This window comes from Pleurodeles waltl, chromosome 10, assembly GCF_031143425.1.
Source record: "Pleurodeles waltl isolate 20211129_DDA chromosome 10, aPleWal1.hap1.20221129, whole genome shotgun sequence".
NCBI lineage: Eukaryota > Metazoa > Chordata > Amphibia > Caudata > Salamandridae > Pleurodeles > Pleurodeles waltl.
Genome location: NC_090449.1, coordinates 65,679,274 through 65,696,899, shown reverse-complemented (window position 1 = coordinate 65,696,899; position 17,626 = coordinate 65,679,274). Strand labels below are relative to the sequence as shown.

At 43.7% G+C, this 17,626-nt stretch overlaps 1 protein-coding gene across 1 annotated transcript in view; it reads left to right on the top strand.

Moving 5' to 3' along the window:
• LOC138261057 (UNC93-like protein MFSD11) overlaps positions 1-16,182 on the top strand; it is a 52,561-nt gene extending 36,379 nt beyond the window's left edge. The window contains exons 9-13 of the mRNA XM_069209674.1: positions 164-229; positions 2,903-3,028; positions 5,871-6,045; positions 12,303-12,438; positions 15,650-16,182. Of these exons, the coding sequence (XP_069065775.1) occupies positions 164-229; positions 2,903-3,028; positions 5,871-6,045; positions 12,303-12,438; positions 15,650-15,802 (656 nt within the window). The 3' untranslated portion in view covers positions 15,803-16,182. The remainder of the gene's footprint in view (positions 1-163; positions 230-2,902; positions 3,029-5,870; positions 6,046-12,302; positions 12,439-15,649) is intronic.
• Positions 16,183-17,626: the final 1,444 nt, after the last annotated feature.

The window sequence follows — 17,626 nt, the reverse complement described above, 5'->3', positions numbered from 1 at the left end:
GGATGAATTGTTTATCAGTGTTTAGACATCCAGCGTTCTTTGTGCTGGAGGTGTCTGACACCTCTTTTACCTGTTCTGTGTCTCCCTCTATACGTTTTCTGTCTTCCTATTAATGAAGGAAGGAGATCATTCTTATCTGTAACTCTCTTGGTTTCTACTGTAGGTGTCCTTTGGAGGTTGCTATGCAGTAAAAGCACAGCTCTTTTGTGTATTTCCATGATATATACAGGTAAGGAGACACAATTTGGGAATACTGGATGTTATCCCATGAACTGGGCAGATTAGAATTCAAAGTTATGAATGTTTGTGACCTTCACGCTGGAAGCGAATCCCATCTTTACAAACAACCTCATTGAGATGGTCTTGCTAGGGGAAGGGCTGTTCCGAGGGACCCTCAGCCAGAACATGACTTTGCTATATTTAAAAAAATATTTGCTAATCTTTTGTTATAATTATGTAACTCAAGGTATAAAACCAAAGGTACTTAAAAACAATTACATTTACATGATATGTAAAAACATGAGGGTCCCAATAGGAGTAGCTTTGTAGGAGAAACAGAAGCTGAGGGAACTAATAAGGAACATGAAGTACTTAATCTACAACACAGAAATACTTTCCAAAAGAGAATGCAAAATAAAAAGATACACCAGCATAGGATGAATGAGAGGTATAGCCAATTAAACATATACATTTGTGCCTTGCCTAATATTCTATAAATTGCTTTTTGTAATGAGGCGTGAGATGTTGCAATCCAACTTTCTGTGGAAGGCGTGTGCTTGGCTTTCCAAAGTCTAAGGACGTTACACATGGCAATAGTTAGACTTTTTGAAACTCAGAGAACTCTGCAGTGGGCCATATGGTTCAGATGAATTCAGCCATTGAGAATGATGGATGCCGGCTGGGACAAACTTATGAATGTAAAAGGCATCCATTTGACAAATCACCAGAAAAACGAGTTATCCTTAAAGTATAGCTTGTGAAGTTTGAGTACAGTCCAGGTGATTCTCAGGAATGTTGACTTCTGAATGAGGGGGAAATAAAGTACATAGCCAAAATCCATACTTTCATTAAAACATTTGCTCTAGATTCAGGCTGCAGCATTACAGTGAGATCAAGACTTCAGTCACTTAAGTTTTTGTCATTGCAGGGTGACCTATTGATTGCAGATATTATTAGAAATGTAACAATCTACATGACTTTTATTCAGAAGAAAATAATCTTTTGAAGAAGTGTAGAAAAACAGAAGTGTGGGAGTTTTTGAATGATTTAAGATGTAGTTCTTTCTAGACAACATTAACAGGGAGGAAAATTGATGGAGTTGTATAGTTATCTGAAGTAGACATCTGAGTTGTTCCATATAATTTGGTTTATAAAGAGGATTTCATGATTAATCCAGTCTTGCCAATGGATTATCTATTTCTGACTGGTGATAGATGGATTATCCCAGATATAAGCAAAGTTAAGTATCTAAATATTACAGCTCTTTTTGGATAGCATTTGTTTTTTTCTAACTGTTTTAATTGTGCCTATGTCACTTAGTATAGCTCTGATCTTAAAAGTGAACAAATCAAAATTGAAGTGGCATTTAATGTAGGGAAGCTTGCTAAATGCGTAGCCTTTACTGGATTTCGTCATTCTTGGTAGATCCCAATTTATTGTGTGATGCAGGATACAGCTTTTTTGATACCTTTTGCAATGTAGAATGTAGAAAACCATCCAGTACATATTTAACTTTCAATCTTTGTAGCTATAGTTTGGTCTTGCTGTTTTCCATAGGAAATGTCTACATGTGTTTTCAAATTCCACATAACTTGACTGGGCCAGGAGTGGGCATAGCTATATTGAGTACTGTGCAATCTGTAATGAGGTTTTAAACTCACTGGGAAAGTATCAGAGGTAGGAGGAAGCTTTGTGGTTCTTTGGAAATAGGCTGTTGGGCTTATTTGCAGAAATGACCTGGCTGAGTTCCAACTGTCTGTAAAACAGAGCAATATATTGCATTGTGTGTCTCTCATAAAGTATCTTTACCACCCTTCCTGGGTCTTCCCTTGACCCACAGTTGTATACTCACGTCTTCCTAGTCAGACATACATCATCTGTGTAAGTTTGCGCCATCTTTCTGCGTCAGTTATACTACCTGGGGGTCAGGTTGTTTCTGCATAAAGGACCTCTCCATGTGGCCCTGGGGAATACGGTTTATAAGAGACACAAAGAGAAGAACCCTAAGCCATGTATCAAATTCAAGCCAGGCTACCAATTCAAACTCAGGACCGAAGAGACCTCACAATTTCATAGTTAAAAACTTATGATTTTAAACATCTAAAGAACGCAATGTAGGTACAGTTATATGCACTTCTTACTATTTAAGATTTTTTGACACATTATTCCTTTTCTGTTGACCGTCACAGAGCTAAGAATGAGTACTGTAGTGTATTACAATGTGGTGTGCCAACCAGTCAGTTTTGTTAACTTCAAACAATGTCTTATCTTGCTATGAAGATTGTTATTAAAGGTAACTGGATGGTTCTGATGATCCTCAACATTTGTCAGGTTCATTGACTTGGTCTGTGAGCTACATAATATCCAAATTTAATCTAGTAGTCTATTTGTCTGCTCAGGATTACTTGGAGTTTTGGTGGGGTACTAGCATTTAAGCAAGCTGGAGCTGTGGTAGATTCACTTTGGTGTGTGATGCTTACTTTTGGATTAGTTTACCGCTTGCACTTGAAAAAACAAACAAATGTATGTAATATAGGAACCAGGTGTATTAAAAAATGATTATCTATCAGACCTTGAAATATTCTGCCTTTGTGCACACACCCCTGTTAAGTGGCCCCGGAGTGCAGTGGGAACAATGTTGTGGCTACAGGAGTTGATCTCTGTTCTTAACCCATGTTCCTAGGCCTTGAGTTGGCGTTTTACAGCGGTGTGTATGGAACCAGCATTGGTGCCACTCAAGCTTTCGGGAGCTCAGCCAAGGCTCTGATTGGCCTGTCCGGGATGCTTATCAGTTTTGGAGAAATAGCCGGTAATTTGTATATTTATAGTTCATTAACAACTCCTTTTTTTCCTTATTGATCTGCAAATCCAATTTGAAAAATAATGGTCCTATTTATTATTAGGACATGGGAATGTTGGGAGCTAAATTGAAGACAATGAAGTGGCTCAGAGCTAATAGTGGCTGGTCTAAGGATGCTGCTCCAACATTCCAATTCTTGTCTTTCTGTTTCTCTCTTTTTAATGTAGAGCACTCAACCCTGAGTGGGTGGAATGTTCTCATAGCCCTATAGCCCTTCTGTCTCTGGCTGTACTAGTTGTTAAATGCCCTCGCTCTTGTTAAAGGCCCGAACTGCTCGCCCTCATTTTAGGCCCTCAGCAGCAGCTCAGACCTATAAACTTGGGTTCCGGGCTTTTAACAACCAATATAACCCTCAGCAATGCAAAGGGCTTTAAGGCTATAATGTATGTGTTCAGTGCAAATCGGCAATGTGATGAGCATTATATAAAAGGTGCCCTCTGTCATGCATGTGTACACCATGCAGTCGTGACAACATATCTTATAGCTGTTCAAGTTTAACCTGCCGTGGTAGAGCCCAAATTCATTTGGGGCTCAGAGGGTCCCCAAGAGCAAACCTTGATTTGAAGGGCAGAGGATTCATGCTCCCTCTCTAGTGCTTAAACTGAGGTCCTATATGAAACTGCACTTTCATACCACTTCTGAAGTGGAGTAAAAATTGCACCACTCAACTTTGGCAGAGCGTTTTATGTAATTTGAAATGCCGCTCAGGCAGGGTAACGGATCTCATGATCATTTGTAGCAAAGCTCTGAAGCCTATGGCATCTGAAGAGAGGCATTGTCCTTGCTTCTGAGGTACTACACTTATGTAAATACTGACACAAATAGTTTTTCACACTGATTCCTGTTCGCCTGGCACCTAGCAGAGACCCATGGAAAGCAATGCTGCAAGGCATATAAATAACAAATATATAGCATAGCCAGTGGTGGCCGGCAGCTTTAGGAGGGAGGCGGGGCGGGCGGGAAGCACACACACTCATTCTTTCACACACACAAATGCACACACGCATGCACATCCATTAACAACACTCATAACATTCAAACATCCACCCACGCACAAAACATTCATTTTAAAAGATCACACACACACACACACACTTACCTTCAACCTCGGAGGTCCCAGGAGGGTTGGGACTGCTGCCCTCCCTCAGCCAATGAAGGAAGGCAGCAGTCCCAGCCTCGTCACAGAGTAGGATGGGGTCAGTGAGACTGCTGACCCCACCCCACTCTGTGACGAAGTGTCACTGATTGAAACTCGTCATGGGCGCTTCAGGGCTTAAACCTGAAGCACCCAGGTCAAAGTCAATGGGTGACGCTTTCCTCGTCACCCAGAAGAGGGCCTCGAGGCACCTTTGCTGAGCCGTGGAGGTCACGCCCATAGGAGCTGTGACCTCCTCAGCCCAGCAAAGTTCAGCTCAGGCAGCCAGGAGTCTGCGCAAATCGCGCACATCTGCTCCTGGCTGTCTGACATAAACATGAAGAGTGTCTGTCAGGCTGACCTTTGTTCAGCCTGACAGACACTCTTTATGAGGGGCAAAAGGTGGGGGGGCGTGGCCCCTCTGCCCTAAAGGACGGGCCGCACCTGAGCATAGCACAAAAAACTGAGCAACAATTTACCCCTCAGGTTCTCATTTAAAGGAAGAACTACGAAAACCTTTTGGTACATTACAGGCAACCCCACAGAGAATAATTACTGTCACATGACTTTTACTAATGCCAATAGTTTCAAAAACATGCTTTCTTAAAAACACACTCTTGCCTTTTCACATAACTCAATATGCGTTTTATGGAGTTTACCTTCATTAAAATCTCTTCTTCCCAAGCAGGCCAGTGGGAGTCCATCTCCTGCAGCCCCCCCCCCCCAAATAACTTGATAATCGAGGAAAATGATGATGCTGAGGGTACTTTCGGTATCTCAGGGCAGTTACTGCCTATTGAATGCCTACAAGTGGGTACCAAAGAGTCTGCCTGGCTTGTATTTTCATGGTGCACGTATTTATGGACAAAGAATATAATTTATGTTTTGGCTGTATTTTCGTGGACCTCCCGCTAAGCCAAAATTGTGGTTGCCTTGCCCTGTTTGGAGGGCGGTTAAGTGCTAAGTTTCCAACTATGGTGCCTCAGCTGGTCCAGCTATCAGAAACCTTTGACCCTGCACCCTGTCCATCCCAGGGCTGCTGGGCCACACTGGCAGCACCCCCGTCCACCTTAGGGCAGGGATACCCCAACTGATTTTCCCTGCTTCGGCCCCTCATGCAATGCATGACAGTCCTGGCCTTTGCTCTACTATCCAGGACAGATGGTTCATGCTATAAACCAATCTCATTGTGTGCTATGTTGACTTCCTTCTGAGAAAAGAATGAAGTGCAAGGGGTTCGGCCCAACTTTTATGTCTAAAAGGTGGGCCTTTGATATGATGCAGCTTGTGTGCTAGGCTGGACTGACCAAGGACCCAAGATGTTTACTAATCACAAAAAAGAAATATTGATTTAGATTTTAATAGAGATTGAGAAGTCGATCCGTTCTGCCTATTACATGTTGGCTCTTTACTCAACTAACAAACTGTGGTTTCTGCTTTCCCTTGCTTACTCACTACAATTGTTGGCATTTTCTGCACATTCCTTTTACATAAATGCCACACAGAGTGGACTGTGGCTGTAAAGTAATCACTGATCCCCCCAGAAGTTCTGGTATACCTCTGGTATTATCTATGGGTTGGCATCTCCAATTTTCTAGCTTTGTGAAGCAACTGCTGATGCACATTGTCAGTCTTTATTCTTCTAATCCACTGCAGGTGGTGGGATCTTTGGGTTCCTGTGTAAAAACAGCCACTTTCGCCGCATGTCAGTCCTGCTGCTGGGGCTCGTGGTTCACCTCGTCGCATTCTCTCTGATCTTTTTGAATCTTCCTGGCGATGCACCAGTAGTTGGCAAAGACGGCACATGGACCAGTCCAGCATTCAATCCCAGGTACTGTCTGTGTGTATCAAATGAGACTATCTGCAAAAAACATTTTTTAATCTCATCACTGTTCAGGTCCACAAAATCAGAATATCATTAGTCGACCTTACCTAAACTAGTGCAGTCCTTTCAGTAATCGGGCTGTCGGCAGAAGATAATCTTAATTGTAAGAACTGTCCATCCATACAGAACAAGACTACCTGCAGAACCCCACCCTTTGTCCTTTGTTCTGTCCATTTGTACAGAATAACCACTAGAAAACCTAAGCACAGCTGAAATGTGCAGTCTTTAACTCCTTAGAGAACACTCTGTCTCAAGTAATTACATTTAATACTCATCACTCTGGCTGTGCGCACTCTAACCTCATTTAGAATAACCAGAATTCATCTCAGGTACTGCCCCATGGCACAGGCTGTGGCTGAATTGAGAACACTTATTCACTATATGTGGGTGTGTAATACTCTACACAAAATAAAATAACTTTCTCATAAGCCCTTTCTCACAACCTGGCAATCTTCCGGACTGGAATGTATGTAAGTATGTATGTTGTATTTCTATAGGGTGAACCTAGCCAAAAAGATGAGGCTGTAGAGGGTTAAAGATAAAGACACCTTCAAGGTGTGATTGAGGGGTAGATAGTTTCTAGGAGTGAGTGGGCTGCTGCTGCATCATGATGTGGTATCAGTTAAAGAGGTGAATCTTCAGCTTTTTCCTAGATATGAGCAGGGTTGAGGCAGCCAAGGTTAATATGGGGGATTTTAATCCGAATCCCAAGTGGCTAGTTGGAGAAGCCCTATGTTCTGTATTTATATTTTTTTTGTATGTCTTTATCACCAGCCTGCTGTGGTCCTAGCTGTATATGTGCTGAGTGACAGCGCAGATAGGAAGCTTGTCAGATAGAAAGGCAAGGATGCAACTCTTGATGGCTTTGTAGGTGATGCAGCTGGTTTTGAAGATGGTGCGCTCTGGCAAGGGAAGCCAATGAAGTTCCTTCAAGGTGGGGGTGATTTGGTTAAATTTCTTCAGGCCCTTGATAATGCATATAGGATGCCATTAACGGGCCATTTTGGAAACTGGGAAGCAGTTAGTAAGCATTCCTACCATCCAGGGCTTGAAAACCAGGGTCTGAAATCGATTTTTTAGAGGAATGGTGTAGGAAGTTGGCTCTGTATGTGCTATTTCAAAGTAAGGAATAGCATGCACAGAGTCCAAGGGTTCCCCTTAGAGGTAAAATAGTGGTAAAAATAGATAATACTAATGCTCTATTTTGTGGTAGTGTGGTCGAGCAGTAGGCTTATCCAAGGAGTAGTGTTAAGCATTTGTTGTACATACACATAGACAATAAATGAGGTACACACACTCAGAGACAAATCCAGCCAATAGGTTTTGTTATAGAAAAATATCTTTTCTTAGTTTATTTTAAGAACCACAGGTTCAAATTTAACATGTAATATCTTGTTTGAAAGGTATTGCAGGTAAGTACATTAGGAACTTTGAATCATTTCAATTGCATGTATACTTTTCAAGTTATTCACAAATAGCTATTTCAAAAGTGGACACAGTGCAATTTTCACAGTTCCTGGGGGAGGTAAGTTTTTGTTAGTTTTACCAGGTAAGTAAGACACTTACAGGGTTCAGTTCTTGGTCCAAGGTAGCCCACCGTTGGGGGTTCAGAGCGACCCCAAAGTCACCACACCAGCAGCTCAGGGCCGGTCAGGTGCAGAGTTCAAAGTGGTGCCCAAAACGCATAGGCTAGAATGGAGAGAAGGGGGTGCCCCGGTTCCGGTCTGCTTGCAGGTAAGTACCCACGTCTTCGGAGGGCAGACCAGGGGGGTTTTGTAGGGCACCGGGGGGGGACACAAGCCCACACAGAAATTTCACCCTCAGCAGCACGGGGGCGGCCGGGTGCAGTGTAGAAACAAGCGTCGGGTTTGCAATGTTAGTCTATGAGAGATCAACGGATCTCTTTAGCGCTGCAGGCAGGCAAGGGGGGGCTTCCTCGGGAAAACCTCCACTTGGGCAAGGGAGAGGGACTCCTGGGGGTCACTTCTCCAGTGAAAGTCCGGTCCTTCAGGTCCTGGGGGCTGCGGGTGCAGGGTCTCTTCCAGGCGTCGGGACTTAGGTTTCAGAGAGTCGCGGTCAGGGGAAGCCTCGGGATTCCCTCTGCAGGCGGCGCTGTGGGGGCTCAGGGGGGACAGGTTTTGGTACTCACAGTCGTAGAGTAGTCCGGGGGTCCTCCCTGAGGTGTTGGTTCTCCACCAGCCGAGTCGGGGTCGCCGGGTGCAGTGTTGCAAGTCTCACGCTTCTTGCGGGGAGATTGCAGGGTCTTTAAAGCTGCTCCTTGAAACAAAGTTGCAGTCTTTTTGGAGCAGGTCCGCTGTCCTCGGGAGTTTCTTGTCTTTTTCGAAGCAGGGCAGTCCTCAGAGGATTCAGAGGTCGCTGGTCCCTTGGAAGGCGTCGCTGGAGCAGAGTTCTTTGGAAGGCAGGAGACAGGCCGGTGAGTTTCTGGAGCCAAGGCAGTTGTCGTCTTCTGGTCTTCCTCTGCAGGGGTTTTCAGCTAGGCAGTCCTTCTTCTTGTAGTTTGCAGGAATCTGATTTTCTAGGGTTCAGGGTAGCCCTTAAATACTAAATTTAAAGGCGTGTTTAGGTCTGGGGGGTTAGTAGCCAATGGCTACTAGCCCTGAGGGTGGGTACACCCTCTTTGTGCCTCCTCCCAAGGGGAGGGGGTCACAATCCTAACCCTATTGGGGGAATCCTCCATCTGCAAGATGGAGGATTTCTAAAAGTTGGAGTCACTTCAGCTCAGGACACCTTAGGGGCTGTCCTGACTGGCCAGTGACTCCTCCTTGTGGCTTTCTTTGTTCCCTCCAGCCTTGCCGCCAAAAGTGGGGGCCGTGGCCGGAGGGGGCGGGCAACTCCACTAAGCTGGAGTGCCCTGCTGGGCTGTGACAAAGGGGTGAGCCTTTGAGGCTCACCGCCAGGTGTCACAGCTCCTGCCTGGGGGAGGTGTTAGCATCTCCACCCAGTGCAGGCTTTGTTACTGGCCTCAGAGTGACAAAGGCACTCTCCCCATGGGGCCAGCAACATGTCTCTGGTGTGGCAGGCTGCTGGAACTAGTCAGCCTACACAGACAGTCGGTTAAGTTTCAGGGGGCACCTCTAAGGTGCCCTCTGGGGTGTATTTTGCAATAAAATGTACACTGGCATCAGTGTGCATTTATTGTGCTGAGAAGTTTGATACCAAACTTCCCAGTTTTCAGTGTAGCCATTATGGTGCTGTGGAGTTCGTGTTTGACAAACTCCCAGGCCATATACTCTTATGGCTACCCTGCACTTACAATGTCTAAGGTTTTGTTTAGACACTGTAGGGGTACCATGCTCATGCACTGGTACCCTCACCTATGGTATAGTGCACCCTGCCTTAGGGCTGTAAGGCCTGCTAGAGGGGTGTCTTACCTATACTGCATAGGCAGTGAGAGGCTGGCATGGCACCCTGAGGGGAGTGCCATGTCGACTTACTCGTTTTGTCCTCACTAGCACACACAAGCTGGCAAGCAGTGTGTCTGTGCTGCGTGAGAGGTCTCCAGGGTGGCATAAGACATGCTGCAGCCCTTAGAGACCTTCCTTGGCATCAGGGCCCTTGGTACTAGAAGTACCAGTTACAAGGGACTTATCTGGATGCCAGGGTCTGCCAATTGTGGATACAAAAGTACAGGTTAGGGAAAGAACACTGGTGCTGGGGCCTGGTTAGCAGGCCTCAGCACACTTTCAATTGTAAACATAGCATCAGCAAAGGCAAAAAGTCAGGGGGCAACCATGCCAAGGAGGCATTTCCTTACAAATGGTTTCACTTCCTTTAATTGCTAGAGCAGGAACCGAGCTCTCTTAGTTGTCTGGTGATGTGTTCCTTGTGGGTTGAGATTGTTGTCCAAGGTGAACCCTAGAGGCTTGGCATTGGGGTTCAGATCTGTTGAGATTCATGTCAGTCAGGTTTGTACTAGTTGTTGCATGTTGCTCTTGGCAAGCAGAAGGAATTCTGTTTTGGGTGGGATGAGCCTTCGGATAGGTCATGGACAGCCATTTTTGGACGAGGTGAAATAAGTGTTTGAGGAATTGGATCTCTGGAGCAGAGGAGACCTTCAAATGCAGTTGTATGTCATTGTACTGGTGAATGTTGATGTCACCTGTCAGTAGAGCCAAAAGAGGCTCCAACAAGAGTTGAAGATGTTGAAAAGGGCAGCGAATAAGATCAAACCCTGGGGAACTCAACAGGTGATTGGGATCTTATGGAAGCTGGAGGTGCCCATGTGTTTGAACTTGTGTCTATTGGGTAGGACAAACGAGGTCAGGGGTCATCAGTTCCTGTGGTCAAGAAGCATCTTTTATGGTTTGTAGAGTAGCTGTCTCCATACTTCAGCATGATCTGAAGCCCAGTTTATACACATGCATAAGATGGTTTGTACTGAAGTAATCTTGAAGTTGTGCATTTTTGGATGATCTTGCTGGTGAAGGGTAAATTAGGGTTGTATGTTTAGTTGTGAGGTTCTCGGAATCTCATGTGGAAGTAGAAAAGTCTAGCGTGTCTTGAGAGCTTCAGGGATGATGCGTTGGGTGAAGGTAGCATTGGCAATTATGAGTAGGGGTGAGAGAGCTTCTTCAAAAAGGGGTTTATTGAAGGAGGAGGGCAAGATATCATTTTCATTAGTGGTGACCTTGGGGCGGTTGACAATGTAGGCGATGCCTTTAAGAGACAGTGGTTTGAAAGATGACCTTTGTGGGATGCAGCTGGGAGGAGTGGCTGTCAGAGGAGAGATAGGTTTATTGTTGTTATGCTGGCAGGTCTCTTTATTTTTCGTGGAAGCAGTAGTTTGTGGTAATGCCCTTGGGTGTTGAGTGTGGGATGGGAGAGTTAGGCAGGGGGTTGACGTAGTGTTTGATTGTTTTGAAATATGTTCTGCATATGTTGGTAGCTTCACTGATGGTGTTGGCACAGGACTTTGCTTTGGCTGATGAGAAGAGTTGTCTCCGTGTTACTTGGAGACAATTGAGTAGCATGAGTATGTTGAGCGGTTCAGTTTGTATTCCATTTTCTCTCCTGTCTGTGAATTGTACTATTCATCATTGGCAAGTTCTTTGGAGCACTTCAGTTTTGAAGGTTTCGACTTGCATATTATTTTTTTTTGTTGTGGCATAGGTGTTCAGATGTTTTTTCAGAAATGCATTGAAGTTGGTTAGAAGGGTGTTGATGTCAAATGTGTAGGTGACTAGGCAAGAGTTGAGTTTAAGCAGTGGGGTGTCAAGTATTCTTTTCATGCTAGTTGTGTGGGATGCTTTCACTAAGTGGTTGGTGATACTGAGAAGACGAGTTCCAGTCTAAGATGTGATATTGCAGTGTGTTGATAGTGCAACATGCTGTAATAAGTTTAATATGTTGATGAGGTTGAGGAGGATATCTCTTGTTTTTTCATGGTTAAGTTGTCTAGGAGATTGAAATCACTGAAAATGATTTGGGCGTGGTGTATGGTTGAGATGGTGATGAGGTCTGAGAATTTGTCTATGAAGTCATTGTACTGTTCAGGAGGCATGTGGATGTCGTGAAATTTGATTGCAAAGCTGCAGAGTGGGAACTTTGGTGCTGGACCAGGAGGGTTTATGGATAATAACAAAGCCTTCTTTTGAGTACTTCCTGCAAACGGTATCCTGTGGGTAAAAGGATGTATCAAATGATCAGTGGTGTGGGGGATTGTCATGTTTTTGTGATGAAGAGTACATCAGGGTTGTCATAAATGATATGGCCTGCAGAGCTAGAAATGATGAGCAAACCAGCAATGTAATTTTCTGTAGGGATGGAACCAGGTAAATACGTCTTATGAAGAGGTATGCTTAGGAATGAAATCAGCTTACCTCTTCTATTCTCTTAGAGATGGTTTTGATAGAAAGCAAGTGATATCACTTCCTGTAGCGATTGATGCTGGGTAATGCAGTGATGTAACTTCCTGTAGTGATGTATACTGGGGAATGAAGTTTGTTTATCTGGCATCTGTTTTTAAAAATGGTTTTGGCAGAAAATTAGTGATATCATTTCCTTTAAAAAAGGATGCTCTCAAATGTAGTGATGTCACTCCCAGGGGTGATTGATGCTGGAATATCTCAATTTCAATCAGTGGGGCTATTAATATTTCCTAATGCAATTACTGGAAGAGGATCCTGTTAAGGTAAGCCTTAAATTACTTCTGTCAAAGCTCCCTTCTTAATTTGATTTTTCAGTGTTGGAATTGCCTTGGCCTGCAGTCTGCTACTGGGGTTTGGAGATGGCTGTTTTAACACCCAGCTGTACAGTCTCTTAAGCGCTCTCTACAGAGATAACAGCCCATCCGTATTTGTCCTCTTCAGATTCATACAGGTAAGTTTTCAGATCTCATCAGAAGAAAAGAACTGGCATTTAACCTGAATACACAGGATGCAAAAATGATTTTTGTGAATGCTAGATTTCTGTCATTTACTGCTGCCATAGAAAGTCTAGTGCAGTTTGCAGTAACGAGGTTCACTCCAATAGCTCTAAATGTTATCTATATTCACGTTGGTTAACAACGTCTCGAAGGCTTGTATGCAGGCTTTCTCAACAACTCATTTGTCACTGGCCCCAACATTCCATAGACAAACCATAGGGAAAGTGTAGGGGAAAGAGATAATAGTCCTATAACACTGTTCTTCCACTAGGGAACTGATGGATACATCATTTTAGTAACCAGCACAGAAACCACAACACATTTCTTTGTTGATGGCCAGATCTGTTCCTTTTCTGGTCCCCATTCACATCTAGACTTGCATAAAGATATTCACACGATAAGTAACACCAAAGGGTTAGAAAGTATTTTGCCTGAGAGAGATCCAGAGCCCACGCATTGCCTCCTCCTGAAAGCACCGCGGTCTCAAACAAACATCAGTGGAAGGATATGAACCACTAAAAATAAACAAGTTATGTTTAAGGTATTTTCAGCAATGTCTGTTTTGATGCAACTGTGTTTTATGGATCTGGTGTTATATATGATATGTGAAAATATCACACCAATTTATGTGTATACAAAAGTATGCTATTTAAATAAATAACAATAGCAGCATATAAATAGACCTTTAATAAAGAAGACACAACAAAATGTAACTCAAAAAAAAGATTTGGATGAACATTTGAGGATTTGAGATTTACTTTCCATGAATTTATCTCTGCAAAATGCCTTTCCCCCCACCTGATACACCCCAGGAATGTTCAGTAACATGAAACATGTCATCCAAACCATAAAATAACCCTTATGGAAATTGATAGTTTAGCTAAACCAATAAACTTCTTCATACACTATAGAAAAGAGACTTAATTATTTATATAAAGCACATGTCTGCATATGAGTTTTGGGAATTCATATATTTAACAAAAAACTTGTAACTGTACAATTCACAAATTCAGAATTTCATTTTTAAATGTAATGTATTGCCAAGGAAAACTCTGACATTCCAAAGTCAAAAACTGATCACAAATGTACATTCATGAAAGAGTGTGATACATGTTTGAATTGTTTCTAATAATTACAACGAATTGAAAAAGTGCTTAATTTGTGCGTAAATGTTCATAAAATGTATTTTGGAACATTCCAATAGCACATGAATATGGATGTCATTAACATACAAAACACATTCTAAGGTTAAACACAGCTAATTGGGTAGAAGGCCTGTCACTAGAATATTTTCATTCTTAGGAATGTTGTGGAGTCCAAGTGTTATCTTGGTTAGTTTTGGGCATGGAACATGCTGTGACATAAGTATAAAAATGCGTTATTGTAAATGCTAGTCTCCCTGAAATGGCAATCTTTTTCTATTACACCTTGCAAAATGCATCTGGGGAAACCTCCCTTGGAATTAGTCCAGATTGAAGTCATGATATGGAAACCTTTCTGTATCTATATTCCACCACCTCCGAAGCTTTTTTGCATCATTAGTTACATTTTATTCTTTGATTTAATAATAGGTGTACATTTTAATGTTAACATAATCCCATTTTCAGTAGTAGATATTCTCTGATTAGCCACTTTGTGTTATTTTGTGAACAAGCTATTTTCATTGTGAACTGTGTATAAGTATTGATGAAGTAGTGCAGTGAAAGGGGGGGAAGCATGTTCTGAACCATCTGAATTAACAGCAATGGGAAATGTAGGACACGACAAAATGGCAACATATATATATATATATAGATATAGATATATATATCTATATCTATATATATATAGATATATATATATATCTATATATATATAGATATATACATATCTATATATATATATATATATTCACTTACAAAAACAAAGGTTACTGGGACGTTATAGTTAGGCTCACATTTTAAACATACAAAACCATAGAAATTCACCTGTTATAGTTGGAGTTATCTCAAGTAACTATAACTCGTGGCCTAAGGTAACTATAACTTGCGCCCCCGCCATGCACAGTTTCTTCATCAAAGTTTTACTGCAAATATTACATGAATATTATCAATGATGTTATCAAATGTGTCATAAGTGGCGTAATTTGTGGGTAATTAGCAGTGCATGAGTGAGGTGATGTTTCAGGTTGCTCCTTACTGGAGCTGCTCTCCACCTAAACTTGGAAGCTACCCATACCTATTTTTAGGTTGCGATATACTCTCTAAAATGAATGACACCTGTGCAAGTGTTCTTTAGATCACATGCCATTTGTTTTTATTAAACACAGTATTACAGAGATTCTGAAAGCAACGCAGGCTTGTAATTTTTAAGGCATACATTATAGGATCAGCGGATGAGTATAATGTCAGGGCACTAGGATAAAAACTGATATAAAATATTTTAATACTTTCAAAGTAGAGCAAAAGTTAATCCAATGTGTTGGGTGATAGCACAGGGCTTACTGTGAAGCAGTTGGATTTTCTCTGGGAGAGTAAAGCACTATGGCCCTCATTCTAACCCTGGCGGTGGAGGGACACGGAAACACCGCCAACAGGCTGGCGGTGCTTCAATGCCCATTCTGACCGCGGCAGTAAAGCCGCAGTCAGAAAAGGGGATCCGGCGGTTTCCCACCGGATTACCCCTGGCTGGGCTGAATCTCCATGGCGGCGCTGCTTGCAGCGCCGCCATGAAGATTCCGACCCCCTTCCCGCCATCCTGTTTCTGGTGGTTTTTACCGCCAGGAACAGGATGGCGGGAACGGGTGTCGTGGGGCCCTAGAGGCCCCTGCACTGCCCATGCCACTGGCATGGGCAGTGCAGGGGCCCCCTAACAGGGCCCCAGCATCATTTTCACTGTCTGCTTAGCAGACAGTGAAAATCGCGACAGGTGCAACTGCACCCGTCGCACCCCTGCAACACCGCCGGCTCCATTCGGAGCCGGCTTCATTGTTGCAGGGCCTTTCCCGCTCCTTTGGCTGGCGCCCGCCAGCCCAGCGGAAAAGCCAGAATGGCCTCTGCGGTCTTTTGACATATGTGTTATGGTTTGCACTCTGTATGGCTGTTTTACCATGACCTCTTCTCCTCTTGATTGAATTAAAGCACAAACACCTCATTGAACGTTTATCCTGTGCTTTCTTCCCCACAGTCCCTCTCAGCGGCGGTGGCCTTACTCTACAGCGGTTCTCTTCTACTTCCTTGGCAGCTCTTCATCATGACCTTGGCATGTTTTCTGGGCACGCTGGCATTGTTTCACGTGGAGAAGACAGAACTTTTCCTTATTGGGTTTTGGGACATTTGATATCTGCTGCTCGACTCCCTGTTGTTCTGTAAGTGATGGACCAAATGACAATTGCTGGGAAGACACCACACCTGTGTGTCTCCAACTCAACCTCAAGGTCAAGTGTTTGCCTGTGACCTCCAGAACGCTCTGAAGAAAAGAACAACAAAACTTCAGCACTCCACTGGCAGTCTCACACTACCCATAGCATTCATAATGAGATACACAAATTTATATGCGGCAAATGTACAAAAATGTCTAAAATAATTTGAATTTTCCGTAGTTGTGTTGTGAGAGGTTGTGCCACCTTGCTAAGTCCACCATTTAAGGTGTTTGTGTATTATACATGGGTTTGGTCTTGTGACCTGTGTTTGTTTGAACAAAGGTATTTTTTTCTTTCATTAATGGCCAACTTATGTTTGTCTGATGTTTTTCCCAAAGTGTGTGTGTGTGTGTGTGTGTGCACATGACCCTTGTGTTTACCTGACTGTGTGTGCTGGGTATACCCCCTTTAACAAGAGTCTTTGCCATCCTGCTCCGATGTCTGTGTTTGTGTGTCTGGTCCCAGTGTCTGTATCTTCCAGGCACAGTGTCTCCACCTCCTAGTCCCAGAGCGTGTGTCAATCAGATCCCAAAATATGGGTCTCTCTGATGCTTGCCTATGTCTGCACCCAACAATCTGCCTCAAAAACTGCAGGTAATTTACTGTTATATCTCTTCCTCCTCTGTAGGGCACTTGTCTCTGAACATCTTAAGTGCCTTCATCAGCTTTTAATTGCAAAAATGGTTCAATGTGTATTTGCCAAAGTGCCATTTATGGTAACAGTCCTAGTTTTATTTACTGATTCATTTTAGTCTATCATCCTTCCCGTTCCTTGAGATCTGCCACTTTAGGTCTTTTGTTCATTTCCAAACCCTATACATTCTGAGCTGGTGTTCGCTCTCGATCATATTCCGTGGCTGAACCATGGAAGTTTTGCTGTGCCAGCTGTGGAGTGTCACCACTCATTGTGCCTTTAGCAAGGCCTTGACAACTCGACTGCTATGGTATGTTACCTGGTCTTCTTGTTACTAGTCACACTGTTCCATTATGGTTCAGCTTTCGGATGCCTTTTTTTGGGGAGATGCACTCTTCCTAAAAATACATAATAATAATAATAATAATGTTGCACCAGACTGGAGCCTCTCATCTCCCAGTGTGCCTACCAGTCTCCAGTGTCAGCACTGCGGCATGCCAGTGCGTCCCAAGAAGAGCTGCTACCTTAGACCAAGAGCCTTATTACAAGATTGGCGGGCATGCGACCGCCAAACTCACTGTGGCCGTCGGACCGCTGCACTCCTGGTGGTGGGACTGCCAGATTACAACCTTGGCGGTCGGACTGCTAGGAGACCGCCGCCACTGCCTGGATCACGGATCCAGACGGGGTGGCGGCGGTTGAAGTAAAGGTCGGCCTTAGTGACACTGATCACGACTTCCCTTTCGTCCAGCCTTTTCTTGGTGGGGTCCCCGCCATGAAAAGGCTGACGGAAAGGCAGTGCTGGGGACCTCAGTGGGGCCCCTGCATCGCCCACGACCATGGACAGCGTAGCACCCCACCCCACCTGTTCAGCAACCTCAGAATGTTCACTCGCCCTCTGTGCGACAGCATTGGCCTTGACAGTGCGGCTACAGTGTTTCCACCAGGCTGTCCGGCAGAAACCTCCAAATATGGATGGAAACATTGTAATAGGGCCAGGGTGAGACCACCAGCTCCACTGAGGTCTACTCGCATGGGTCCAAAGGTCTGCGCACCAAATGCATAATGAGGCCCCAAGTGTTATCATATAAGTATCCTGGTATCAGTT